The 27,067-nt window shown below is 47.9% G+C and overlaps 1 protein-coding gene across 2 annotated transcripts; it reads left to right on the forward strand.

Annotated features, from left to right (window-relative positions):
• On the forward strand, positions 1-27,067 carry fam20cb (FAM20C golgi associated secretory pathway kinase b). Of its 2 annotated transcripts, XM_047032084.1 has the most exons (10): positions 1-1,544; positions 1,864-2,039; positions 3,037-3,115; positions 21,132-21,224; positions 23,462-23,577; positions 23,716-23,896; positions 24,189-24,298; positions 24,378-24,459; positions 24,716-24,775; positions 25,019-27,067. In XM_047032084.1, exons 1-10 carry the CDS (start codon positions 1,009-1,011, stop codon positions 25,287-25,289), a joined length of 1,704 nt encoding a protein of 567 aa, XP_046888040.1. In that variant the 5' UTR covers positions 1-1,008; the 3' UTR covers positions 25,290-27,067. The 2 variants fall into 2 exon arrangements, 1 of the variants encoding a protein (XP_046888040.1); XR_006956934.1 differs by lacking the exon at positions 25,019-27,067 and having other exon boundaries at positions 5-1,544; positions 24,378-24,533.

The raw sequence follows: 27,067 nt of genomic DNA on the forward strand, positions 1-27,067 counted from the left end.
TAAATACGCTACGTGTAGACTTTAGTGTTCAACAGACAACAACAATAGGCCAGCGGAGTGCTACGCCCCCTTGTTGCACAAGGTGGATGTGCAGGAACAGAGAGCGCTCCCCAAGGAATGGGTCGCTACAGTCATCCGACCATCGCGCTTCAGATGGTCGCTGTCTTCTCTCTTTGTGTCTGACTGGGAAACACGCTCAGCCAATCTGATTCCAGTGACGCAGCGCGAGGAGGATCTACTGCTTCATCATAATATTTAACACACCCACCCAAATTCACACATGCCTCAGTTTGCTTTATCTGGCTCTGGGATGCACTCCGATCCTTGGCACTTGTCACGATTTATTTGTGATTTGTAGGCTTTTTATTTTTATATTAGGTTTATTCGCACCCTGGATTGTTGGATGAGACATGTAGGCTACTTCTCAATAAATTCTGCTTTACTCAACAAAAGGACTTTCCTACTGTCTGCGATGAGCAGCGGTCACGGTGCATTTCTTTTGACACGTTACCAGTGGCCAGTTGATCAGCTGCAGCTTCGCTCACACCTTGGGCTCGAGGTTGGGAGGCTTGGATCGATGCTCGACAGTAGAAAATCGCGTGAACACTACTTGTTTTAGTGCTGCTTTGGTTCCCATCGCAGTCAGAAATATCTTGGATTGAGTGTACATTAAGGTTGGCGTGTAGAGAGAGAGTGAGTTGAGAATGCCGCTTGCGCAAGTCGGCAGTTTGTCTGAACGTAGTCGACCTGTTTTACCTGGGCGGATGCGGAGAATTATGTTATTCTGAATCTGGAAGAAAAACAGAGATTCTACATATTAAGGAATATAAAGGCTGAACACTGAAACCACCATTCAAGACGGCAAGTGAAGATGGTTACTACGTGTTCAATGTATATTTCATTAAATTGGCTTCCAGTGTGATAAACATTATCAGCGATGTAGTCAGCCTGGTTATATGCGTGTTGATCATTTGCAGTAAATACTCACAGTTGCTCAAACAAGGGACTATGAAGATGATACTATTCCGTAAATTTCGGGTCTTGATTCTCATGGTGTTTCTGATCGCCTGCTCGATGCACATTATGATAGACTTGTTACCTAAGCTGGAGCGGCGCAGCAACACCGGCTGCTCCTGCTCGCACACGCCGAGCGAAGAGCCCGAGAACTGGGCGAAGCACCGCGTCATTTCGGGAGCGGAGTCAGGCTGGCCTAACAAGCACACTCTGAGAATCCTGCAGGACTTCAGCAACGAACCAAACTCGAATATCTCGTCTCACTCCCTGGAAAAGATTACTACGGCCGGGGACAGAACGGAGGCTTTGAAACGACTTGAACATTACGCGCAGAAAGGAGACAACGGGAGACGGTTTATACAGGACTCGGTAGTTACCAAGCACGTGCCTGTCAGAGGGTCGCGCCTGCTGGCTCTGTTCGACCATCCTCTTTACATGCGAGCTTTACCGACGGTCACAGACGAAGACACCTTGTTCAACGTCAACACGGACATCCGATTCGACCCAAAAGCCGTTGAGAATCAGGAATGGTGAATCAATTTTGTCTACCCCCCCCCCCCCCCCCCCCCCCCCCCCATTATCACGAAAGAAATGTGTATATGTCCCAAGTTTTATCTTACTGTTCAAATGAGCAACTTACGGTGAAATGCATACAAACTGAAAACCTTTCAATTTTGTGTTTGCATATCAAACTTGGTTGTACAATTACTGTTGTGTGAAAGCCGTTGTCAGTGATTCGAATGACTTGCCATCCATGCACTCTGTGTGATTAAGATCATGTATCCTGTAATCATGTCACAATATCAAATGGAACCCCCCTCTCACCTCTACTCCTCTTCCCCTCTGCAGGCACGGAGAAGGGACTGTGGAAGAGTACCCTCCAGCTGGAGAGCCAGTGGCTGACTCCTACCCCAACTGGCTCCGTTTTCACATAGGCATTAATAGATACGAGCTGTACTCCAGGCACAACCCTGCCATCGACGCACTTCTCAAGGACCTGGTCTCCCAGAGAATCACCAGTGTTTGTAAGAGAAGGGAGACGGGGAGGGAGACAAGCTGGTGGAAGGGAGACGGGGAGGGAGACAAGCTGGTGGAAGGGAGGCTAGGAGGGAGAGCGGCGGTGAGACATGGAGGTGAAGGAAGGGCAGGAGGGAGAGAGGAGGCTAGTTGACTGTGAAACGTGCTTCAGACATTTCGACATTGTTGTTGTGAAGGATGGTGTGTATGTGTGTCTGCTCGCGTGTGAGCGTTTAATATGTGTGGATGCAATCTGGTGGAGTGTTCACCAACACATTGCCTGTGTAATTACACAGAGCGAGGGGGAAAGCCTGGGACTAGAAAAGTACATCTTGCATGCCTTTTTTTAATTTAGGAGGCTGTCCACAAGCCCACAGCAGCACACACACAAGTTGACTCCATTGACTTAAATATATGTACTGAGTGATCCTTATTCTGGGCACCAAGTAAAATAATTTAGATGTGAAAGACTGTCAGCTGCTGGGTTTATGGCAGCCATTTTTTCAGTAGTGTTTTGTATGGTCTTCTCAGAAGGCCTGCATGAATAACAGTTCCAACCAGCAAATCTGTGTTAGTAGGGAGAGCCCCCTGGAGACTCACCATAACTCTAATGCTAACCCTGAAATGGCCAACGAGAGGAAGAAATACAGAGGGAAAGTGTGAGAGAATATGAGGGAAGAAAGGCTTGGGGGACAACAGACACAAGACAGATTAATAGTGTGAGCCAAGGGAAAGGGGGATAAAAGAATGGCGAGAGGGAGCAAAGATAGAGAAAGAAGAGAGTGCACTAGAGAACACGGCATTGTGATTGCACTTGCTGTCCTTCACCCCCTCAGCCTCCATATTGATCAAACAAACAGTATGACACAGACACACACACACACACACACTTGCTAGCACCAAGCTTGAGTTGGAGGGAAGAGAATTCTGACAATTGCCCGTAGAGAGTTGGTGACTAAGCTGATTTGTTGACAGTATTTCTTTTGTTATTTTCTGTTTGGACAGCTATGAAGTCTGGAGGCACCCAGCTGAAGCTCATCATGACCTTCCAGAACTACGGCCAGGCTCTGTTCAAACCCATGAAGTAAGAACTTTCTCTGTTAAGCCAAACTTTTACAACCCCACCACTCTACCGTTGCAGTCTGCCACTAGTTAAAAGACAAACAGAAAGAGATCCATGTTCAGCTCTCCAAATTGAGATTAAAATATCATTTACATCATGAGAGACCTGGTTTCACGCTCCTAATCTCTTTTTGATTGGCGGATTTGAATGTCACTCTCATTTCCATGGTGACGGTGATTGCAGGTTGATGGGTTCAGGTGGGGATGGGTGTGGCTCTGTCAGGGACGGAGGCGGGATCTAAACTGGGAATGGTGAACAGATATCAGACGTAAAAACTAACCTAGAACAGACTATGGACTCATGTAGTGAGGGATAATAAAATCTAACAATTACTGTTGGCTGTTGGCACCAAACCTAACCCTGTTGGTACAATACCAACCTGTTTTTGTGTCCACTCGCACACATTTATTCACAATCTGCCAATGTGTATTCCGCATTGGAATGTGTTTCCACATAGCACATCAAAGAGGGAGGCTTTAAAACCTTCTTGGGAAAGCTCATCTCCTCTCCCTGTCGGACAATATGACAGATTGAAAAGATGAAGTGATGTACAGTAGGCTTATATTGCTTGAGGTTGTCTGGGGGTTGTGGCACACATGGATTGATGCAGGGGAGTGCAGGTGTGGTCTAATCTCTAGGAGGCTCAAAGATGACTCAGTCAGTGTGGTCCTGTCTCTGCCTGTTTACTGTACAAATGATTGTCAGCCCACACACTGTAGTTGCCTGTTGCCCAACCTGTGTGTGTGTGTAACTCCAGACCTAGCAATGCATAAACACCACCGTCTCTGAAATGATAATTATCTTGACGCTGGTGTACGTGCGTGTGTGGTTTGAGAGAGACGTGATAGTCATACCCTCAGTCAAATTAGCCCCTGAGCCCAGACGCATCATTTGATGATGAGTGGAGGGGGGAGGAGGAGGAGGAGGTGATGGATATAATGATGCCTTCCACCGCCGTGCTCCCAGTTAATTGTAAGGTTGTCAATCTTCGCCGCTCTCAGAAAGTCACACATGAATCACGTTTTGGGTGTGTGAGTGACATATCTGTGCCCATCACCCTACACTCAGCCTGGCAGGGTGATTGATTGCTGAAGTGGAGTGATGTGTCTTTAGCTGCTCCTGTCAATAGCTGCTCCCGTCAATATCTATTGGCAAATGACATGCCCAGAGAACTGCCTTTTTATTGTTTTTGTGAACCATTACGTTCGAATTGGCGGCACATGAATTTTGATGTTTTATCAAATGGCATCAGTGCTCAGGGCAATCTGTGGAGATGGATGAGGGGAGAGAAGATGGGAGGGAGGGACGAGTCTGAACAGAGCCCTCTCCCACAGGCTCACGTCTGCCTGTGTTCCTCTGAGAACAATGGAACAAGGACACGGCGAGGGGAGGGAGACGGGGACAGAACTGTTCCTCTGTCTGTCTGAGCCGAGAGGGGGAGGGGGAGGGGGAGGGGGAGAGGACCCACAAACGCCACCTTTCTGTTTCTCTCTCTTTCCTATTGGACATGGCTCAGTTGTCCTCCTCTACTGTGTCACATGGGTTTCAGAAGCCGTCAGTCAGAGAACACCCCCCCCCCCCCTGTGTCTTTCTCTTGGAGAGCAAAGGAAGAACAAAACAAGGGTCGATAATGTTGGTTCTGAGCATTGACTGCATCGGCTAAGGACACTTCACTTCCTATTGATCCAGCTGAAGTACAGCAGTACGTGTGAAGGAGAGGAGGGATGAGGAGACGACAGGAGAGGGAAGTTGGAGAGAGGAACAGTGATAAGCGAAGGTGAATAATTCCTCAATAATCTGAATGGTAACTGGATGCCGTATCTCAGTTCTTCCGGCTGTGAGCTGCATGTGGTGTAATTGACGCTGAGACAAGCTCCCTCATGTCATAATAACTATACCCCAGGCACTGTGAGTGTACAGTGAAGTAAAAATGTTAAAAACAACACAATTCTTTCAGGCAGACCTTGGTGCACAGTGCACATATTTAACACAACTGTTGAAACCTCTCCTTTCCTTTTCTCCTCTTCTAATGCTTTTCTACACTTCTCCTTCATTCTCTTTTGTTCCCATACCGTTTTAAACGCCACACACTCTCAACTCGCACACATACACTTGCGTGCAGTACCTGTTTGTGTGTGCATAACTCAGGCTTCCCGCAGCTGCGCGTTCTGATGCTATCTCACCGTTACCCGCCAGGTTACTGTTATCAGTCTGATAACGCACAGCTGTAGCTGTGGACGATTGGCAGGCTGGAACACAATCTGCATATGAAAGCCAGCGTTGGATTCCTTTGCTGTGCGTCTGCGTTTGTGTGTGTGTATCCTCCACAACAGTCTTGTAGGCTTATTCTTTGGCGCAATCCAAACTCTAATCTCTACAAATGCTGAGCCTCTGATCCACTGTCTCTGTTAACTTTTTAACAACACACACATGCGCGCGCACACACACACACACACACCCATGCAGACCTTGCACTCAGACCTTGCTCTCCCAAGAGATTGCTCTCCCTGGAGATTACATCTGCCATGCTGTGGTGGTCATCTTCACTGGACATCAGACATCGATTGATCTGGCCTGTCCCTGCCCCCTGAGGGGAGTGTCTTAATGATGTCAACAGGTGTCTGTCAGACTTGATTTTCCAAAATGGTTTCCAGCTGAACTGGTTTGTTCATCCTGTTGTAGAGGTGAAGTACTGTTCTGAAGGTACAAGGGGCCACATTCTGTCGGGTTTACTGTTGTTTTTACCGTCCTCTCTCCCCGGGTTTACTGTATGTGTGTGTGTGTGTGTTGCAGACAGTTCCAGATGGTGTATGTGTGTTTCTGTATGTGTATCAGGCTGGACTGTTGTCCTATCTTTATAACCATGAGAACCGCTAACAGAGGCAGCCCCCCCCCCCCCTGCCCGGCCCCATCACTCTCCCAGTCTGCAGCTTCACGGCCTGTGATTAGCGCTGAGGGAAGCACCTCAGGGCCACTCATTACTTCGTAACAAGACAGAAGGTAAAACATCACCTTGACCTCTACTCCACTGCCCCCCCTCCCCCCCCCCCCCGTTAGGTTTGGGCCCGGTGGTTGACAGGCGTCCCCCTCACCGTTCCGTTTTCGCTTCCCCTCTCTGGCACAGGCGGGCACATGTCATCGCCCGCCACCTCTGGAGAGCGGAGGGAAGTAGAGAGTGGGTGGGGAGCGCGTGTTGTGACGCGTGGTCTGGAGAGAGCGACATGTGGTCTGATGTTGGGCTGGCTCTGGCTGCAGCGTCGGGGGGGGGGGGGGGTTGACCTGCAGTCGCGGCTCTGAAGGCTCAGGCAGCATCTGTTCTGCACGGCTCCAAGCTGGAGATAAGTAGTGAGATTTACTCTTGTCTGCATCTCTCCCTGTCTCTTTTCAACAACCTGATCCGACTAGGAATGTGGGTTGCTCACCAGATTGCCCAAACAACCGCCTCCTTCTCCTCCTCAGAGAGAGGGAGAGAGAGAGATATAGATGTGATGGAGAGAAATGGAAGGGTTGGAAAGTCAAGTCAGTTGATGAAGCTGCTTACAGATGTGCAGGCTTCTCTGGCTCTTCCCCCAACTCTGCAGATGATTCACTAGAATGATTCACACATGCTCTCAGCTGAAGACCCGCGCTGGAAAGTGAGTTGGCTTAACATGTGCCCTGTAGCAGTCAGTCTGTGGCTCAGTCTAAAGGTTAAGAAGCCCAGCCACCACGGGAGAACCATGATGGAACACTGTGTCACCCAGGTCCCGTTCACAGAAAAGGACTGACCCTGTTTTTCTAGCCTCTCCTAAGCACCAGTGAAATATGAAAGGCTGTAAAGCAGATAGAGGGGGGGTTGGAGAAACGAGGGAGGACACGGCGTAACCATAACAGCTTATTTATTATGAATTCGTTCCACTCGAGGCTGTTGAAGCAGTAGCTGCCATTGAAGGAGGCAGGCAAACATGGCTGGAGTGAGAAATTACATCTGAATAAAGTGGTGGAATACAAGAACTGGGAAACTGGTCTCTTGTGACTTGAATAAGCAGATTTGTGCTGACAACCACAGCGTGTGCGTGTGTGTGTGTGTGTTTGTGTGTGAGTCAGACCCTATGCTGTTTTCTCTTCTATTATCCTGATACTGATTATTAATGTGGGATTTGTGAAGCGGAGTTAAAGGATAAAAGAAATGGCATATTGCAACAAGCCTCAATCCAACAAGGATTAGGAAGTGTTGTCATGGGGAAGAAAATTACAGTTACATACAGTACAATACTTTACATCTGCTTTGTGTGTGCGGTGGAGGGAAGGTTAGCTAAATATGTCTTCCACATTATATGCAACACTTGTGTAATGTAGTGCAAGCCTTTGGTGTGTGCGTAGGATTGGTTGGGTGTGTGTGTGTGCGTGTGTCCCGTGTGTACAGGAATGTGTGCAAGAATCAAGTTCTGCGTTTGTCCATGGCTTAGTCAAATATGAGCTTTGGATTTCAGCTCTTGTCCAAGCCATGGTTGACTGGCCCATGAGGGGGGGGGGGGGGCTAGGACACAGGATGCATGTATGTGTGTCTATATATACAGTGCCCTCCAAAAGTATTGGAACAGTGAGGCGAATTCCTTTATTTTTGCTGTAGACTGAAAACATTTGGGCTTGACATCAAATAATGAACGTGAGACCAGAGATCAACGTTTCAGCTTTTATTTCCAGGTATTTACATCAGGATCTGATGCACAACTAAGAAAATATCACATTTTGTTTGAATCCACCCATTTGTCATGTGATCAAAAGTATTGGAACAGATATACTTAAAACATATTTAAGTGAATAAGACTTAATATTTAGTTGCAAATCCTTTGCTTTCAATAACTGCAGCAAGTCTGTGACCCATTGACGTCACCAAACTTTTGCATTCTTCCTTTTTGATGCTTTCCCAGGCTTACACTGCAGCCTCTTTCAGTTGTTGTTTGTTTTGTGGGGTTCCTCCCTTCAGTCTCCTCTTAAGCAGGTAAAATGCATGCTCTATAGGGTTTAAGTCTGGAGATTGACTTGGCCAGTCTAATACCTTCCATTTCTTGCCCCTGATGAACTCCTTTGTTGTTTTGGCAGTGTGTTTTGGGTCGTTATCTTGCTGCATGATGAAGGCTCTGCCAATCAGTTTGGTTGCATCTTTCCTTAAATTGGCAGACAAAATGTTTCTGTAGACTTCCGAGTTCATTTTGCTGCTGCCATCATGTGTTACATCCTCAATGAAGATTAATGAGCCCGTCCCAGAAGAAGCCATGCAAGCCCAAGCCATGACATTACCTCCACCGTGTTTCACAGATGAGCTTGTGTGTTTGGGATCATGAGCAGTTCCTTTCTTTCTCCAAACTTTAGCCTTTCCATCACTTTGGTAAAAGTTAATCTTTGTCTCATCAGTCCATAAAACTTTGTCCCAGAATTTTTGAGGTTCATCTCTGTACTTTTTGGCAAATTCCAGCCTGGCCTTCCTATTCTTCTTGCTAATGAGTGGTTTGCATCTTCTGGTGTAGCCCTTGTACTTTTGTTCATGAAGTCTTCTGCGAACAGTAGATAGTGATACCTTCACTCCTGCCATCTGGAGGTTGTTGCTGATCTCACTAACAGTTGTTTTAGGGTCTTTCTTTACAGCTCTCACAATGTTTCTGTCATCAACTGCTGATGTTTTCCTTGGTCTACCTGTTCGACGTCTGTTACTTAGTACACCAGTAGTTTTCTTCTTCTTCAGGACATTCCAAATGGTTGTACTGGCTATGGCCAATGTTTCTGCAATGGCTCTGATTGATTTTCCATCTTCTCTAAGACTCACAATTGCTTGTTTTTCACCCAAAGACAGCGCTCTGGTTTTCATGTTGTTTTCACCTCTGAATACAGTCTGCATAGACAAAACCTATCTTACCCAATCTGAACCTGAGTGTAGACATTCAGTGGTATTTATTGATTGAATAATGTATGTAATAGGACACATCTGGGCAACAAAACACACCTGTCAGTCACATGTTCCAATACTTTTGCTCACGTGACAAATGGGTGGGTTCGAACAAAAAGGTGATATTTTCTAATTTGTGCATCAGATCCTGATGTAAATACCTGGAAATAAAAGCTGAAACGTTGATCTCTGGTTTCACATTCATCGTTTGATGTCAAGCCCAAATGTTTTCAGTCTACAGCAAAAATAAAGGAATTGGCCTCACTGTTCCAATACTTTTGGAGGGCACTGTAGATACATGGATATAAATATAGGTGTATGTGTGTATATAATATAAACTGTGTGTGTGAGATGCAGTGTGTAAGGTATATCAGATTTCTGTCATACCTGTTCTGTTGCTCTGCTGTGCTTTTGTCTTTATGTACTCACCACTTGGCAGGTTTCAGGATTCTAACTTCTCTGCTTTTAATACCTAGTTCTCCAGAAAACATAATAATCACTACCAAATATTACTTATATTCCATAGAAAGATTTGAATTCATTAGCCTCCACAAATATCTGGTACAATGCATCTTTTCTCTTCCTGTTTTTATTTCTTATTCTGGGTAACAATGCTGTACTTCCTCTTCTTCTGGCCTTGTCTTCTTACTTGGTGACTCTAAGGAAAGCAATTTATTCACAGCAAAGGAAAATATGAACACTTCATGCCTTCACCAGGGTTCAGGGTGTATGTCTTCCATTCTCTCTCTTCTCTCTCTCCTTTGTTCTCTCTCTTATTGTTCTCCCATCTGTTCTCTCACTCACTCACTCTCATCTCTTTCTTGTTTTCCCTTCAACAAAGCACTCTCTGACAAGCCTATAAATGTTTAACAAGGTCAGTTTGGGGATTGTAGTTTCCAGGCGTGCATCTCCTCTGTAGTGGAACAGCGCAGTTGGGATGGTACTGTAGTGTGGCTGGTTTGGACCACTGCAGTGCAGTGACCCTGTTTGTGGGGCATCATATGGTTATCAGTTTCCCTAGCTAGCTCATTTTGTTGTTCTAGTGACCACATTTCAATGGTAAAAACATGGAACTTGAGTTTGCCTAGACAACTTATGTTGACAAGATTTATAAATAGAGCTGGTAGTTCTGAGGTGAGACTGGGGCGGTCCCCTTGGATCTACATGTCATCAGTATTATATAAGTACGATAGGTGGATCAGAGAGACTCGTGGGAGATGTAGTCCTGTCTACCGATACAAATCTCTTGCTCTTCCCATGGAGCTCTCTCCCTTGTCTTCCTCCTATGTTTTGCATTTTCATTTCAGATTTCTCTTGCTCTTTCCCTTCTCTCCCTTTCCCTCCTTCATATCTCCCTTTCCCTTCTCTCTGTTCTTCCTTCCCTCCTCCTCCTCTTCCAGCTCAGCAGTGAGGGAGGCGGCTGGCTGCTGGGTGGGTTCTGGCGTCCTGGTTTCAGGGGCGGGGCCCTGGGTTGCTCTCTTCTGGGTATTTTTAGAGCAAGACATGGGTTTTCTCTCCGCTTATCAACCACCAAGTTAATCCCCACCCACCAATTTAGCATGGCCGGTCCCGCCCCTCCGCCACAGGCCCTGGCTCTGGCTCCGACTCACACGCGTGCCGTTCCCTCCATTCAGGAGAACCATCCGTGGCTGTCCCCTTCATTGGCTCTTTTGACTTTTCTACCTTTGGCCCTCTTCTTCTCTCTTGGAGAAGATCTAGAGATATGTCTGTTTCCGGACAAGCAGCTCGCTATCCAGCCAGCCGTGTCTAGTCTGGTGCTCCGGGCCTCTTGGCTGGGACGCCGCCACGCAGCCGGAGCATGAATGAAGCTGCTCTGTCTTTGCAATTAAGCGTGAGAAGAAGAGGGTAAACAACCTTGTTGGACTAGTTGGTTCCCGTCTCTCTGCCCCCTTCCTCCCTCCCCCCGGCCCCAATCCTCCACCCCACATGAACCTGTGTTTTATTGATTGAGTGAACACAACTGGGCAGGAGAGGACCAGAGGACAGGAGAGGACCAGAGGACAGGAGAGGACCAGAGGACAGGAGAGGACCAGAGGACAGGAGAGGACCAGAGGACAGGAGAGGACAGGAGAGGACCAGAGGACAGGAGAGGACCAGAGGACAGGAGAGGACCAGAGGACGGACCAGAGGACAGGAGAGGACCAGAGGACGGACCAGAGCACAGACCAGAGGACCAGAGGACAGGAGAGGACCAGAGGACAGGAGAGGACCAGAGGACAGGAGAGGACCAGAGGACAGGAGAGGACCAGAGGACAGGAGAGGACCAGAGGACAGGAAAGGAGAATACTTGAAAATGACTAGTCAATCAAAACGGCATCACGTAAAACAGGTCTTCTTCTTGGGCTGTAGATGGAGCATGACTCACCGCCGAGATTCGACCCTTTAGAAAGGGTGACAGGAAACGGTAAAGATAGAAATGTGGGGGGTGGGGGGGTGGGACGAGAGAATGAAATGGGAGTGGAAGATTGGAAGGGGGGAAACAATGAGAGAAGGAGCCTTAACAGGGGCCACTTGAATCGGGTTTAATGGAGGGTATTATGAACAGACGTATGAGACGTTCTATCTCCGTGGACTCATTCAGCACCACTCAGAACTCCATTGTTGCTTTAGAGAATGACTTTATGAGGGGGCCCAGTTAAAAGTGCTCTTCTGTGTGTCCCTAACCCAGGCCTGTGTGACAAGGGCATAGAACTCCCACTGTCCATTGTTGTAGACTAGATCTACTATGACACGAGCTACGCTGATCTGAGCATTGGTCAATGGTGTTTTTGGAGATGTTTGGAGTGAATACACAAAAGCGCACCTACACATGGCCAGAGGAATGACCCTTAGTGAATGCCTGCTTTGATAATTTTCGAGTGTGTGTGTGTACGCTCGAGTGTGTGTTTGTAAAAGAGAAGGCACTAATGTATCCAACATGAAAGAAGACAATAAGAGGAATGAGAGGGTCTGTGGTCCGGTTACTTCCAACCCCCTAAAAGGTACGCATGCACGCACACACACACACTTACTAGCCATGTCCCTAAATGGGCTTGAGTGTGTGTGTGTGCTGAGTGAACAGGGTCAGGTTAGGTATAACTGACTCGGGGGTAAATGCGAAACCAGACCTGAAGACACTCCTCTCCCTTCACTCCTCTCCTTCTTTCTTCACCCCTTCCCCTTCCTGCTCTCCTGTCTCCTTTACCTCCTCTCTATCTCTCCTCTCCCCTATTCTCTCCTTCTGACTCTCCTCTCCCCGAACCTCTCTTTTTTTCCCTCCCCCTGCTCCCCCCTGCTCCCTCCCTCTCCGTTCTATAAGTTCAGACAGAGATCTCTCTGTTTGGTGGGGGTAGCCCTGACTGGAAGCTGTTGTGTGCTCGCTAGCTGTCTCAAGGGCCTCAGGAGCATGGGGTTACATAAGCTGGATGGGATGTCCATAGGTGCTGTCTGAAAACGACGTCTAACATTACATGTATAGCTGAAGAAGAAAGGTGGAGTGAAATGGAATAGGAAAGTTGGGTGGCTGTGTGTGTGTGTAACCTGGATGACAGGTAGATTTTGAGCTTTATCCACCATGGGAAGGCTGGTCCACTGGGCCACTTACTGCTGGCCTGGTGCCAATGGCCAAGCAGCTAGTGTACCTCCACTTCTGCCTGCTACACTTACAGAGCCCAGGTGTGTGTGAGTGTGCATGTGAGCTTCTAGAATGATAGATGTATTGGTGTGTAGTAGTTAAAGGTCTGAGTACATTTAGCAGACGCTCTTATCCAGAGCGACTGACGGTAAGTACAGGGACATTCCCCCTGAGGCAAGTAGGGTGAAGTGCCTTGCGCAAGGACACAACGTCATTTGGCACTGCCGGGAATCCATCTGGCAACCTTCAGATTACTAGCCCGATTCCCTAACCGCTCAGCCATCGTGTGTGTGTGTGTGATGGTTAAGGGTCTGGAGAAGGTAGTGTCAGTAATGTCCAGCTGTTTCCTGTGTCTGGTCTGACCTGCTCCCTGGGGGCAAGGCTGGAGACACTCTCCTCAAACTGCAGTTTACAGCGGAAGCCAACAGTGTGTGTGTGTGTGTGTGTGCGCATCTGCTCCTCGATGTGAGTGTCTGTCTGCTTCAGTCTCTGTGTGTGTGTGTGTGTTTCACTGTGCTCAGCATCCTAGGAGCTCTGCCAGCAGTTCACTCCCTCTCTTCCTTCAGTCTTTCAGCTCAATCACTTCTCCATGTTCACAGATGGCCTTGCGAGCCCCTGGAGAACCCTACGTGTGTGTGTGTGTGTTGGGGTCCATTTATCGTCTAACAGCCTTGTCAGCCCATGTCAGACCACAACTGACCAGCATCCATGACTTGAACAATCTGATCTGTGTTCCATTCTTTTCAACGTTCCAAAGCTCTCGTTCTACCAGCAGCGTTCTATTCCAGGATGTTTTCCTCAGTAGACGGGCTGTGGAGCGGCAGAGGGGTATTTAGGGTGTGTAAAACGATCAGGTTTTAAGATGTTTGGACACAGTTCTGCTCAGTCTAGACCGGAGCTCCATGTGGAAGGGCTCTGCTGTTTTTGAGAGAGGCTTGGTGTGCTTATAAAAGACCTTGTGTTTTTAACAGTTTTCATGCTCTGTTTATCACACACTTTCTCACGCATGCACACACGTGTGCGCTCACACACACACACAGTAGCACAGCAGTGCTCTTCTTGTCCCTTGGGACGGGTGTCTGTGTTAGAGAGAGAGAGAGAGAGAATATTTAAGAGAGATGAGGGTACATTAATCTTGCCACTGGTCTCCATATGCTGGAGATGCTTCCTTGAGTCTGGACCAATCAAAAGTCTGATCTGGACAGTGTGACTGCTCCCAGTATACGGAATCACTGACAACTGCCTTGTGTGTAGATAGAGGGGGAGGAGAGAGGTTAGCACCCTTGCTAATCCATTACTATAGTTATGAAAAGCCATCTATTCCCCAAGCGTCATTAAAGATAATTGGTCGGCTTGTTGAGGGCGAGAGGTATGAATAAGACATCCATGTTCTGTTCATCAATTCTCTATATCTACTCCTCTCTCTACCCCGTACTAGCCAATATTTCTTCACACGCTCCTTGTTTTTTTTTTCTCCCCCCACCCCTTTCCCTCCATCCTTCTCCCCTGTCACCATAGACACCATGAGGGAGAGTTCAAAGCTTCAGTCAGCTCCTCTACCACCGCCATCCCCTGTTTGAGTGTTAACAAGGCGAACAAGGCAGTCCTCCTCTGCCCCATGCTGCTCTGCTGTGGTCCTCAGTCTCTCCGTGTGTTGTGGTGCGGCCGGACGAGGGTTGTGGAGACACCGGGTGCTCCGGAGGGAAAGGGCAGGAGAAGGAGGGAGGCAGGGTGGGAAGGAGGGAAAGGGAGGAGGAAAAGTCGTGCTGTGTTTGGGGTGCGAAGGAGGGTACAGACAGGATAATTAACCTTAATTGCTGTACAGAGAGAAGTGAGATGGGGGGGGGGGGGGGGGGAGGGAGAGAGAGGAGAGAGAGGAGAGAGAGAGAGAGGAGAGAGAGAGAGAGAGAGATGAGAGAGGAGAGAGAGAGAGAGAGAGAGAGAGAGAGAGAGAGAGAGAGAGAGAGAGAGAGAGAGAGAGAGAGAGAGAGAGAGAGGGAGAGAGGGAGGGAGGGGAGGGAGGGAGGGAGGGAGAGGAGGGAGGGAGGGAGGGAGGGAGGGAGGGGGAGAGGGGGGAGGGGGGAGGGGGGGGGAGGGGGAGGGATAATTGGTTAGGTTTTGACTTGAGGCCGTGTGTGTGTTGACTTCAGGTATGTTTGTTCTCAGCTAGTCCCAGCCTGCCCTGAGGTTCCTCTGCATCAGGGCACAACATGTTTGTAATAAGGTGCAGACCTGAGTCCTTTCCATTGTTCAGTAACTTAAAAGCATTGAAGCTTTAGTTAATTAAAGTTCATTACAGTTTCAGCCCATTAACTTGACTATCACCAAAAAAAAAAGATCACCCAAATAAGTGGCAAGCATTGTTCTCGGAATTTGAGTCGACTGTTCAAAATGTAGATGCCTAAATCTATACCGTCTGAAAGGGAGATTTACATCAATCTTTTCTCAACATATTTGACACTCAGGCAGGCAGACCATTTCACAGGCTTCTATCAGGCTGGGAGGGGGAACAGGATGAGATAAAGGTTTAGAGAGGAGGAGAGAGCCATGGTTCTGATATGATTACAAGGATGGCTGTGAACCCTGCTACTAGCCCGGGGCTCGAGGGAGAGAAAGGGGGAGAGAGGGAGGCGTTAAATCTGGTTCTAAATCATTTATTTTATTGTATGCACTGCCATGACATGCTAGCTGTATATGTTTTTTTTTTAATGATGCAATTAACTCAAGTCAGAGAGGGAGAAATGGAGGGAGAGAGAGGTGTTAAAGCCATTTAATGTGTTGTCCGTTAACACATTACATTATCAAGACAGACTGTGGATAACACTATAGATACATTCAAGATCCTTAAAAAATTACATAATAAAGCTGAATAATAAGTTTTCTATAGTATAGAATGCCATTAAGTGTTCTAGAATGACAAGTAGTCCAGTGATCTAGAATCAATCTTCCGTCAACCACATACTGAATGAGCTCTTTAGACCAGTTATTTCAGAAACAAAGACTGTATAGATCTACTAGGCTGTGGAAAATGGACAATGGAACCCTAGACCCTGGCCAGTCAGGTAAGGAGGTGCAGTAGAGTCTAGATCTAGATATCTAGTTCCCCTGGGGATGGCAGGTGGAACACCGTAACCCTGGAGTTGTGAAGGTCAATCCATTCTCATTAGTTCGACAAATGCACGATGGTTCGGATGACTAAACTCCTTGTGCAGGTCACACCCACACACATACTGATTGATGAAGGGTCAATTCCAATTATAGGGAGCTGATTGTAACGATGTCACATGACTAACTCGACAGTCAGCCATCACACACACACCCAGGAGACATGCGGCCTACAAGTCAGGGTAGTTGCTAGTGCTTTCTACAGTCGTGCCATCCAAATACAATGACAATGATGCAAGTATGTTCTTTCAGAGAGATCCTGTTCACCTTTGGCAAGCAGCAGTGTGTGTGTGTGTGTGTGTGTGTGCTGAAAAGATCATTGTCGTTTTACAATGTAATTAGATGGATATTATGCATCATACAGTCAATCTTTACATTGGAGAAGATTCAGCTCAGATTAACATTAGGAAGGTCTGTAGGGTACTGTGTGTGTGTGTGTGTGTCAAAAAGGAATGGCAGAGGATTAGTGTTTATGACACACAGATTTCTACACGACCCCCCCCCCCCATACACAGAACACACACACACAAGCCCGCCCTTCTCTTTTGAGATGGAGATTAAAACATTGCCAATCTGCTAGCTCCACTCATCCACAGATGGCTCCAGTAAAGCTGGTCTCAAGCATATTCTGTTTTTCTTTTTTTCTTTATTCTACTATAGAAATCAATTTAAATCCATACACTCACATTAACTGGCAACCCAGGGAGGATTCCTGGATAATGGTGAGGAAAAACTGCTTTTATGTGTGATAAGGAACCTGAGACACTCCAGTCTGACTCTGTCAGTTCAGGGATGGCATTAGCCTATTGAAATACTTAATTGCATTCTCAAGCTCAATTTTTAATCAGAGACATATTTTAATTAACTGAAAGCCCTTCAGAACGTTCCTGGTGGCTTTGAAGCTGAGAGTTGTAAGTGAAATGGGAAATGATTAGTAATAATTTCTTCCCAACCTTCTGACTGTTCGCCAGACGCGCGGGGCTGTGCATCGTTGTCTTGTGGCGAGGCTGGAAATATACCCAGAACCAAGAGGGACTTAAAGGGATACAAACAGAGCATTAGTGCCACAGAGTTCAGCCTTGGTCTTGAGTCAAGAGAAAGAGAGAAAGGGAGAGGCAGAGCGAGAAAGAGACAGGCGAGGTGGTATGCAGAGGCCGTGTGTTGAAGGGAGAGAGCGATGGAGGGATCAGGTCTTGTACCCGAGGGGAGAGAGAGGAGGGAAGATGCGATCGTAGACGCTGTGTGACGCGAGGCTGGAAGCGAGGCTGGAAGCGAGGCTGGAAGCGAGGCTGGAAGCGAGGGCAGCATTGTCAGAGGTAAATCAGTCAGTTAATCAGGCCAGGATTATGTTCAGATGATGGATCCATCTTTATGGCCTGTTTATCTGTCTGCTATACTTAGGACGCTGTAACAAGAGCAGATATGCCAGGGGGGAGGGCATTGTGGAGCATTCTAGAAGGCTAGGATATTACTGTATGCCTGTCATCTTATCAGCAGGGAGTGTTTGTGCATTCTGTGCGGTTGTGTGTAGGGGCGTGTGGGTGTATTCTGTGTGTGTGTGTCCTAGTGATCCGTCCTAGATAGTGTTGCAGGTGCTGATGCTGTCAGTCCCCTGTCTCACTCTGTCATCTTGAAAGCCTCTCTCTCTCTCTGAACAGCAACACACAGCTCCCCAATGCCTCTCGCCCAGTCAGAGAGAGAGGGAACATATTTCATAGTGTCTTGCCACACTGAACCTCTAATGTTTCTGTTTTGCTCTGTGATTTTCATTTGGGGGTATTTATAGTTCAAACACGGCCTCTTTGATGTGGCAGCAGAATGAGAGTTTATTCTTCAGAGTTAGCAGTTTATTCAAAGGGGGAAATGTTTCAAGCCATTAGACAGGGCCTGTAGGGGCCAACAAAATTATGTTTATTGTTAATCTAATGAGCTCAAAATGAACAATGGCATGGCTTAGTTGTGGAAGCTGCATGGTGTCTTACCAGGGGATTTGTACCTAAAGATTTTGGTTGAAGGCAAAAAGAATGAAGAGAGGGAGAGAGCTGGGTGAGAAAGAGAGGGGCGACAGAAACAGAGGAGCGAGAGAGAGGAAGAGAGCAAGAGAGATGGATGAAGGGAGGGGAAGGGAAGGGAAATAAATGCAAATAGCGTTAGAGAGAGGGACATCTACCCTCTGATTATTCTCTCTGATCCTGGGTCATCTTCAGTGTACGTGTCACCGGGGTCAAGGGTCAGGACCATGGCTGGGTCCAGCAAAAGTCTCTCTCGCTCGCACCTTATGTGTACACTGTCTGGGTATCTCTCTCTCCCTCTTCTTTCTTTTGGTGTTTGAGGTCAACCGGTTGAAGCTGATCACTCTGACTCAAAAACACACAAACACCTGGACCTGTCTTCTGAAGGAAGCGTGTGTCCCTCTGCGGAATGTTTACTGCCCGAGTGCCCAGCCACACATTCCCTCACATAAACAGGAGCGAGCCGCCCCAAGGCTGCACTCCTCCTCCTCCTTTCTTCTCCTGTCCTCTGCTCTGCCCTCCTGTCTCTGCTTCTTTTCCATCACGCCCAGCCTCCTTCCCCTCCCCCCTCTTCATCTCTGCCGCTGCTTGGAGATCCCACAGCTCCACAGCTCCTCCTAGAGGACAGACAGACAGACAGACACGGATGGACACACACGGACGGACACACGGACAGGACAGTGCCAAAGTGGCCGGCTCCTCGTCCTCCTCCGTGTCCGCCAGACGGATGACGTGTGACACGTGTGAGGACGGGGCTCCCTCAGGGCAGGAACAGTCAGCCGTGACCTTGTCCTTCTGCTCTTTAGATCCTTTACACCGTGTGCTTCATGCCCATAACCAGGATGATGGCTGGTAGCGTGGCCCAAGGGCTGGTAGATGGTTATGTACTGCATGTGTTCTACTGACAGTTTGCCTTATCCCTCCCTCCCTCCCTCCCATTCTAACACCCCCATGCCACTGCTATAAGGCTGTCTTCCCATTGGCTAGCTGGGATCGGGGCCCTCAAAGCCAGTAGGCCATGCCAGGAAGCTGTCTGTTAACTATGTGTTTACCCTCCAGCCTCAGGTGGACAGTGAGCATGCACTGGGCTGGAGGCAACCTGTATTGTATGATGTCATCAACAGAGTACTGCTGTCTGATGACATCGACAGAGGACTGCTGTCTGATGTCATCAACATAGGACTGCCGTGTCAGAGGAAGTTGTTATGTATCGATGAGAGCTAAGAAGAGTTCTAGTATGTGTGAGTTCTAGTATGTGTGAGTTCTAGTATGTGCACACAACATATAATGCTGAAAAGGATGTGTGTCTTTCAATGAGAGCAGGATAGATACTAATATTTGTACTTATGAGATGTCGACTCAGCGACAAACCTCAATGACAAGACCACATAGATGGTCGATATCATGAAAATCATCTTCTGCTCTCAGACCTATAACTATGATGAACATCTGTTTCGTTCAGGTCTCGCCAAATCTTTGTCCTTGGTCACATTGAGGACAGAGAAACCCTCAGGGGGGGTTACCTGGACGGAGAGGGGGAGAAGGACGGGGAGGGGGGGAAGAGAGGGCAGCACAAGGTTGTGTACCTGCAGCATGTCTGTCTATACCTGCAGCTTAGAGAAGAAGAGATTGCTGCAGAGGTTCAGAGTGGTAATATCCCTCCTCCTCTGACTGATGCCTCCTTTGCTTAGCTCTTTCTCTCTAACTCTCTATTCATCCCAACTCGCTTCCCTCTCTCCTTCATTCCCTCCCTCTCTGGCCGGGGTGTAATGCCATGCTCCAGATAGCTTTATTGGCGTTTCAGTTAGATGTGTATCACAGTAATTACCCTGCCTTCCTGCCTGTGGACCACTCATTGACAAAAGCATGTCAGTATCATCACAGGCCTAGGGAGATACACAGGGTGACCTGACACACACACACACACACACCACTGGAGGAGACTCACAAAAAGGACTCCTTGAAGTCTCTACAACCTGGTGTGCGTACTAGTCTTCTGTAGCATATATCAGGTTCTTGGTAACGTCTAGCCTCACGGGGAGGGCAATGTGATAGGAATGTGTGAGCTGTGTTTGTGTATTGGGAATGTGTGAGGTATGCTGGAGGATATTTTGGATGATAGATGGCCCCTAAATCATGGAACTGAAATGTTTGCCCAAAACTGAATCATGCTTGTTTTTTTCCCCTCCTGTGGGGTATACCGTAGTTTTGGTTTCTAGTGTTGTAAGGCATAGCATAGCATGGAATAGCTTAGCATAACATGAAGTAGCATAACAAAGCATGGAATAGCTTTGCATAGCATGGAATCGCATAGTCAATGGTTATTTGAGACAGTTACCTGTGCTCTAGGGATTTGAGTATGTTACTGACTGATGATATTCTATCATCAGATATGATATAGAGTGCAGGCTGTCTGAGAGGTCCCTCAGAAGACACCAGGAGGACCAGCAACCCTCCCTGGAGGAGAGGAGCTCAGTGCTTTGGAGCACGGAGGGAGAGATGGATGAGGAGAGAAACAAGAATTTTAAGAAGAGCCGAGAGGGAGACAAGGGGAGAGAAGAGTAGCGAGACAGAATAGGGGATAGTGCTGAGATGCATTTTTGAGAGCGGAGGTGAGAGAGAGGTAGAGATGGAGAGGAAGGAAGGGAGGAATGTGGCGTGGGGTGTTCCTGGGCTTCATGCTGGGTTGTTTAATGATCGGTGCATATGTCAGCTTTCCAGCAGCTGAAAGAGAGGGAGGAGGGAGGAGGAAGATAGGGGTACGAAGAGAGGGAAGGGGAGAAAGGTCTGCATTACCTCGTCATGATAAGAATCTGTTTCCATCATCCTCCTTTCCCTCCTTTTGTGCCCCCCCCCCCTGTGTCTAAGCTGGGTCGAGCAGCTTTTCCCCACAGTGAGAGCTTTACAGCCTAGATGTGTGTGGGAAGCATTTTTAGGGAGGATCATAGAAGTCCAGAAATAGTCAGAGGTACAGGAGTGGATACTAACCTTCACGCCATCCCTCCCAAACAACAAAAACAATAACATACCCTTTTCCTCTGCAGACAACCACAGGTTTTTCCAAGAACTAAGGTTCATGATTTATCATAACTTTTGAGCGATGTGTCGTTTCTTTCCACCCATTGGTATGATATGCAGGACCCTGAACCTGGCCCTAAGGCCACGAATTATCCAGAGTCTGACTCTCCAGAACATTCTAATAGATGTTGACCTATGAACTCTGACCCCGTTTCCCTGCAGGCAGACCCGGGAGCAGGAGACCCCTCCAGACTTCTTCTACTTCTCCGACTTTGAGAGACACAATGCAGAAATCGCTGCCTTTCATCTGGACAGGTAAACACCCTGGCAGCTTTGTGTACGTCTGCTTTCTCAGAAGGGAACCTTTAGTGTTGTCAGCTATATTAAATAGAAACCAGCAGGAGGCTACATAAAGGCTGCCTAAAGAATCAGAGGTAACAATAACTGTGGTTTGAGGCAGCTTGGCTACCAGGGCCGCCGACTTCACTACGTGCGCACACACATCCGAAACACATCAACACAAATCAGCCTGAACACAGTGACTGCAGCCTGAACGCAGTGACTGCAGCCTGAACGCAGTGACTGCAGCCTGAACGCAGTGACTGCAGCCTGAACGCAGTGACTGCAGCCTGAACGCAGTGACTGCAGCCTGAACGCAGTGACTGCAGCCTGAACGCAGTGACTTCATGGCCTTCACAAGGCAGGTGTTGTTTGACAACCCTCCTGGTGAGACGTGAAGGACTCCACACAGATGAGCTTCTGGGACGTCAAACTACTGCTCCCTGACTAGAAGGGGGTGGGTGTTTGATAGGAGAGTGATTGACTTGCATTCACAGAACAAAACATTCTTCTGATGATGAATGACTGGACAATGATGCTTCGCTTCAAATCTGTCTCTAGCTGTCTTTCTCTTTGTGTCTCTCACACACACACACACACACACACAGCAAATGGACTGAGTGTAGAGCTAAGGCAGGGACAATGACAGCATTGGGCATCAGCAGCAGACTGTCCTAACGAGTGTTACGCATCTGGTCTGGCTGCACGTGTGTGTGTGTTCACACACTCACACAGAGGCGTGTGTGGGTTAGGGCAGAGGAGGAAACCAAAAGCATGAAAAGCACTGCTCCCTGGCTATATATACCCCCAGAGGGCCCGTGCCAAAAACACCACTGAGTTTTCTCTCATTCTGTCTGTTTCAAATTAGAGCCTGAATGCTGAGCTACAAACGCTGAGACTGCATGGCTTCCCTTGGGGCCACACACACACACACAGATACTGTGCGCACTCACACTTGCCAACATACTGACTCACGCAAGTCAAGGCGCACACAGTCACATGACCCTACAAACACACAATATTCCTGTGACATGTCTGCAGTGTGTGTGTGCTACAGCCAGTCAGACATCTCTACTGAGCATCATTAATTATGGGACAGGATCAAAAGAGCGGTAGAACTCTCCTAAATGTGATCTCTGCCTGCTTTGGAATAGCGTAGAACAGAGGGAAAGGCAGGAGGAGGGGGGGAGTAGGGCTAGTGAGTGGCGAGGGGGGAAAACTGAAGCCAGCACTTTTCCCTTCAGTGTGGCGCACGCACGCCCCACAATGCCTTCCTGTACACTGACAATCAGAGGAGAGGGCAACACAGCAAGGTCTCTCTCCTTCTCATCATCCTCCTTTCCTTCCATTTCTGCCTTTCCCTCTGACTTTCTCTCTCTCTCTCTCTCTCTCTCTCTCTCTCTCTCTCTCTCTCTCTCTCTCTCTCTCTCTCTCTCTCTCTCTCTCTCTCTCTCTCTCTCTCTCTCTCTCTCTCTCTCTCTCTCTCTCTCTCTCTCTCTCTGCTTCTCTTTCTGTCTCAATCGCTGTCCTCAATCACTCCATCTCATTCTCTTGGCCTCTCTCTCTCCGTCTCCTCTCTCTCGCGGCTTCAATCTCTGTTGCTCAAATCGTTTCCTCTCCCCCTCTCACCTCCTTCTCTTCCCCTTGTCCTAGTCTCTCTGCCCCCCCCCCCCCCCCCCCCCCCCCGTGTGAGGCCATTCTGACGTGTTCAGGTGATAAATGTTTAAAGCGTCCGTGCAGTGGCGTGTGCTGGGCTGTGACAGAGGGATCATGCATGCATATAATGAGGGTACGGCACGCACACCAGGATATGACATCAGCTCTGAGTGAGGAGGGGAGGACGATCACCTACGATGACCGCACTTTGGGAGCTTGCGCACACACACTATTCATGTTTAGTTTCCAAACAGTGTAAACAAGGCTTTTTTTAATGGAGTGCTGTACATTGAATATCAACAGAGGACATGCATCAAGCCGGTTCAGTCGTCAAAGCTGAATTAGTTTGTAATTAGTTGGGGTTGTGCAGATCTGTATGGTTAAGGAGAAGGCCGTAGATTTACTGGGTCACAGCTTCCTCTGCTGGTGGCCACTAGCTATTACAGTCCCTGTGTTGTCCCAACTTATCTAATTGAAGGGTCAAGGAGCAAACATTTAGATTTATTTCATGAATAAAGCTATGTATATATGTCTTTCTCTCTCTCTCTCTACGTTAGGATCCTGGACTTCCGGCGTGTTCCACCTGTGGCCGGCCGGCTGGTCAACATGACCAAGGAGATCAGAGATGTGACTAGGGACAAGAAGCTGTGGAGGACCTTCTTCATTTCCCCTGGTACAGACACACACACTTGCACATATACACACACATACAGTACACACTTACATAAACCTACCATGCTGTTTCATTGTCTAAATCATGTGGATGTTGATATTACGAACCATTAATCATGATGTTCTCTGTCCCTCTCAGCCAACAACATTTGCTTCTATGGCGAGTGTTCCTACTACTGCTCCACTGAGCATGCTCTGTGCGGTAAGCCAGACCAGATCGAGGGCTCGCTGGCCGCCTTCCTGCCTGACCTGGCTCTCGCCAAGCGCAAGACCTGGAGGAACCCCTGGAGACGATCCTACCACAAACGCAAGAAGGCCGAGTAAGACATGTCCTAACACGCCCCACACGGACACTGCTCACTTCAATGAGCCCCTGATAAAGTGGCTGACTCAAAACGCTGTACACAAGTGTCAGATCCATTCATGATGACTGACGAACAAAACTTGGCAGATATGATGCACTATAGTCAACATGGATAATGTCCTGGTTTTTGCATTTACACTGCAAACGGGAAAATACCAGAGCACATGACATGTCTGTCTGTGAAAAGCACCTTCAGCCTGTCTAGACGAAGTACTAGAATGAGCTTGTGTTAAACTGTGTGTGTGTAGGTGGGAGGTGGACCCAGACTACTGTGAGGAGGTGAAGCAGACCCCTCCTTACAACAAAGGAACACGTCTACTGGACATCATGGACATGACCATATTTGACTTCCTGATGGGTGAGACACACGCCCATGTGCACACACGCACGCACGTGCGGGCGCAACTCTGGTGACTGAAATCTGTCTCTCCACACAGGGAATATGGACCGCCATCATTACGAGACGTTTGACAAATTTGGAAATGAGACCTTTATTATCCACCTGGACAACGGCAGAGGGTGACTCCATTACACAACCTGAAGATGGAATAGAACAGTCCCATCTCTAGGACTCTTAAAACCACTGTGTCAAAGTACTACAGAACGATCATGATCAAAACCGCTTTTCACAGATCATTCAAATAAATCCTTTTTTAACACTAGGGAATAGACACACACATGGGAAATGAGCTCCTTCTGGCCAGTTTCCCCTGGTTTAGAAGGAAGAGGGTGTTACAGAGTGGTGTGTTTGATGAGTCTCTTCTCCTCTGTCCAGGTTTGGGAAGCACTCCCATGATGAGGTGTCCATCCTGGTGCCCCTGAGTCAGTGCTGCAGGTGGGTTCCTCTCGAGGGTCCACAGACCACCATCTATGAATGTTACTGGTACCAGATGATTGTTTGGTAAATGTGCACGCTATGGAAGTGTCGGTGTGCATCGTACCACTCCAATGTCTGTCTTGACTCCTTGTGCTCCCCCCCATCCCCCCCCCCCTGCCCGCCTTCCTTCCGTCTCCTCCCTTTCTCGACTTCAATTGGACTTCAACCACTCCCTTCCTCCCCTCTCCTCTCCTCCTTCAGGGTACGCAAGTCCACCCTCCGGCGCGTGCAGCTGCTGGTGAAGGAGGAGTACCGTCTCAGCTCCCTGATGTCTGAGTCCCTCCTCCGGGACCGCCTGGAGCCCATCCTCATCCAGCCCCACCTGCTGGCCCTGGACCGCCGCCTGGGGAGGGTCCTGGACGTCCTGCAGAGCTGCATCTCCAAGGAGGGCTACGCCAGTGTGGTGGAGGACGACCTGGGAGAGAGGGTTGGGGGCAGGGAAGAGGGCCACACCATGCCCAGGGGGAGGTAGCTGCCTGGGGGAGAGGACTGGAAATGACTGGGGTTGTTTGAACTGATCTAGTCCAGACTAGCTCAGATGAGTTTAGAAGGGGCTGGACAAGAGATTGCTTTTGTGGACCAACTAACCCTGGGCCAGAATAGCCTGGTCTGGACTGGATCAGGCTGGTATTCCCGCCTTGCCTATCCTGGTCTGGACTACACAGGACTTGCGTGGACTACACTTCACAGAACTGTCTGGAATGATCTGAGTGTCCAGACTGGTGTGCCTCAGCCCTAGCTACACCAGACAGAACTGGTCAGGACCAGACTAGACCAAAGTCACCATATTCCCCTTAAGTAACCTGTACTACCCCCTAGTGGACAGTCTATCCTACACCCCACCCACTTGAAGCCACCCGCCCAGTCCACTTAAAAGTACAAGACTGGGGAAGTGTTGTGAGATCCACGCGTCCAGTCCTGGAGATGTGCTTTTTGAATTCAGTGAATTCTGAGACTTGATTGTTTCACCCCACAAGCCCCACTACAACAGTCTCCTGGGACACGGAGTTGGACTGGTTCATTTAACATCATGGAAAAACTTTTTCTTGCATCCGATACTCTACTGCTTCTGTTGCTCTTTCTGTTGTTGTTGTTGTTGCTGTTGTTATTGTTGTTGGATGGTTTTGTTACCCAAGATAACCCGTGACTGGAGTGCCGGTTTACTCCTGACACTCTGGCTACTTTGATCCCATCAGAGATTGGATGTCCCAAGATATTTATTGAATGTCATATTTATTATTTGAGGTAAATGAAACGTCCACCGATGCTCCCACATGGGGTCATCTATGACAACATGACCAACACCATTCCCAAAAACTTGACTGGTGTGGACGTGGTTCTATACGTGGACAATAGAGGGCAGCACCAGCACATGTACTGTAGGGAAAGTCAAGGGCCTTGCAGAAGAACTTGGCCTTGCTCTCCATAACCCCAGTTTCTCCAGTGTTCTCAGAAGGCTTCATAGGACAGCCTACATCGTTGATGCGACATTCCAGTTTCGGAACTATTTGGAGCTCTTTGGAACACGGCTGCGATAGCCTGAGTTGTGTCACTGTATGTCCAGGACATTTATCAAAAATAGAATAGCTTACTATCTTGCCTTGTCAACAACACATATCCACCCTTAAATAGATTTAATTAAAAGGAAAATGTGACTCAACTTTGTAACCCTATGTTTACAAAATGTTATTTTTTTTCCTTTTCTTTTCTGGTCTTCTAATTGTTTGATATTTCAATTTATTTGATAAGGTTACATCGATGGTACTTTGCAGTACCGAATGTGACACCAGGAGTTGTTTTTGTATTGTTATTTCTTACGGTGTTATGTCTGTTGTCCAGGTGTTGTTGTTGATAATGCTTGATATTTCTCTACCTTCAAACGGATGAAATACATTACGCGAAGTCAGCTTTTCAAATGTGGCTGGAGGTTAATGTAGATCGTAGGAACATCTAGTGCCTGTGCAATGATAGACATACTTGAATGTTTGGAGTTTATGACTGAGGGAGTCATTAACGAAAATGGTATTCCCATATCGGAAGCAAAATACTCGGAATTGGAGTGCGGAGGTCTGTGTATACATCCCACTGTGTTTTCGATTTAAGTTTCCTTATTTCTGTGTCAATATGTTGGTATGGAGACCGGCTGCATAAAAGACTGCAATCTGCAGTAAAAACATCTTTTATACGCAGTTCATTGTGTCTGTGGAGTTTATTTGCATCATGTTTGAAGTGCAATAAAGACAAATGTGC

The sequence above is a fragment of the Hypomesus transpacificus genome, chromosome 13 (genome assembly GCF_021917145.1).
Source record: "Hypomesus transpacificus isolate Combined female chromosome 13, fHypTra1, whole genome shotgun sequence".
Taxonomy (NCBI): domain Eukaryota; kingdom Metazoa; phylum Chordata; class Actinopteri; order Osmeriformes; family Osmeridae; genus Hypomesus; species Hypomesus transpacificus.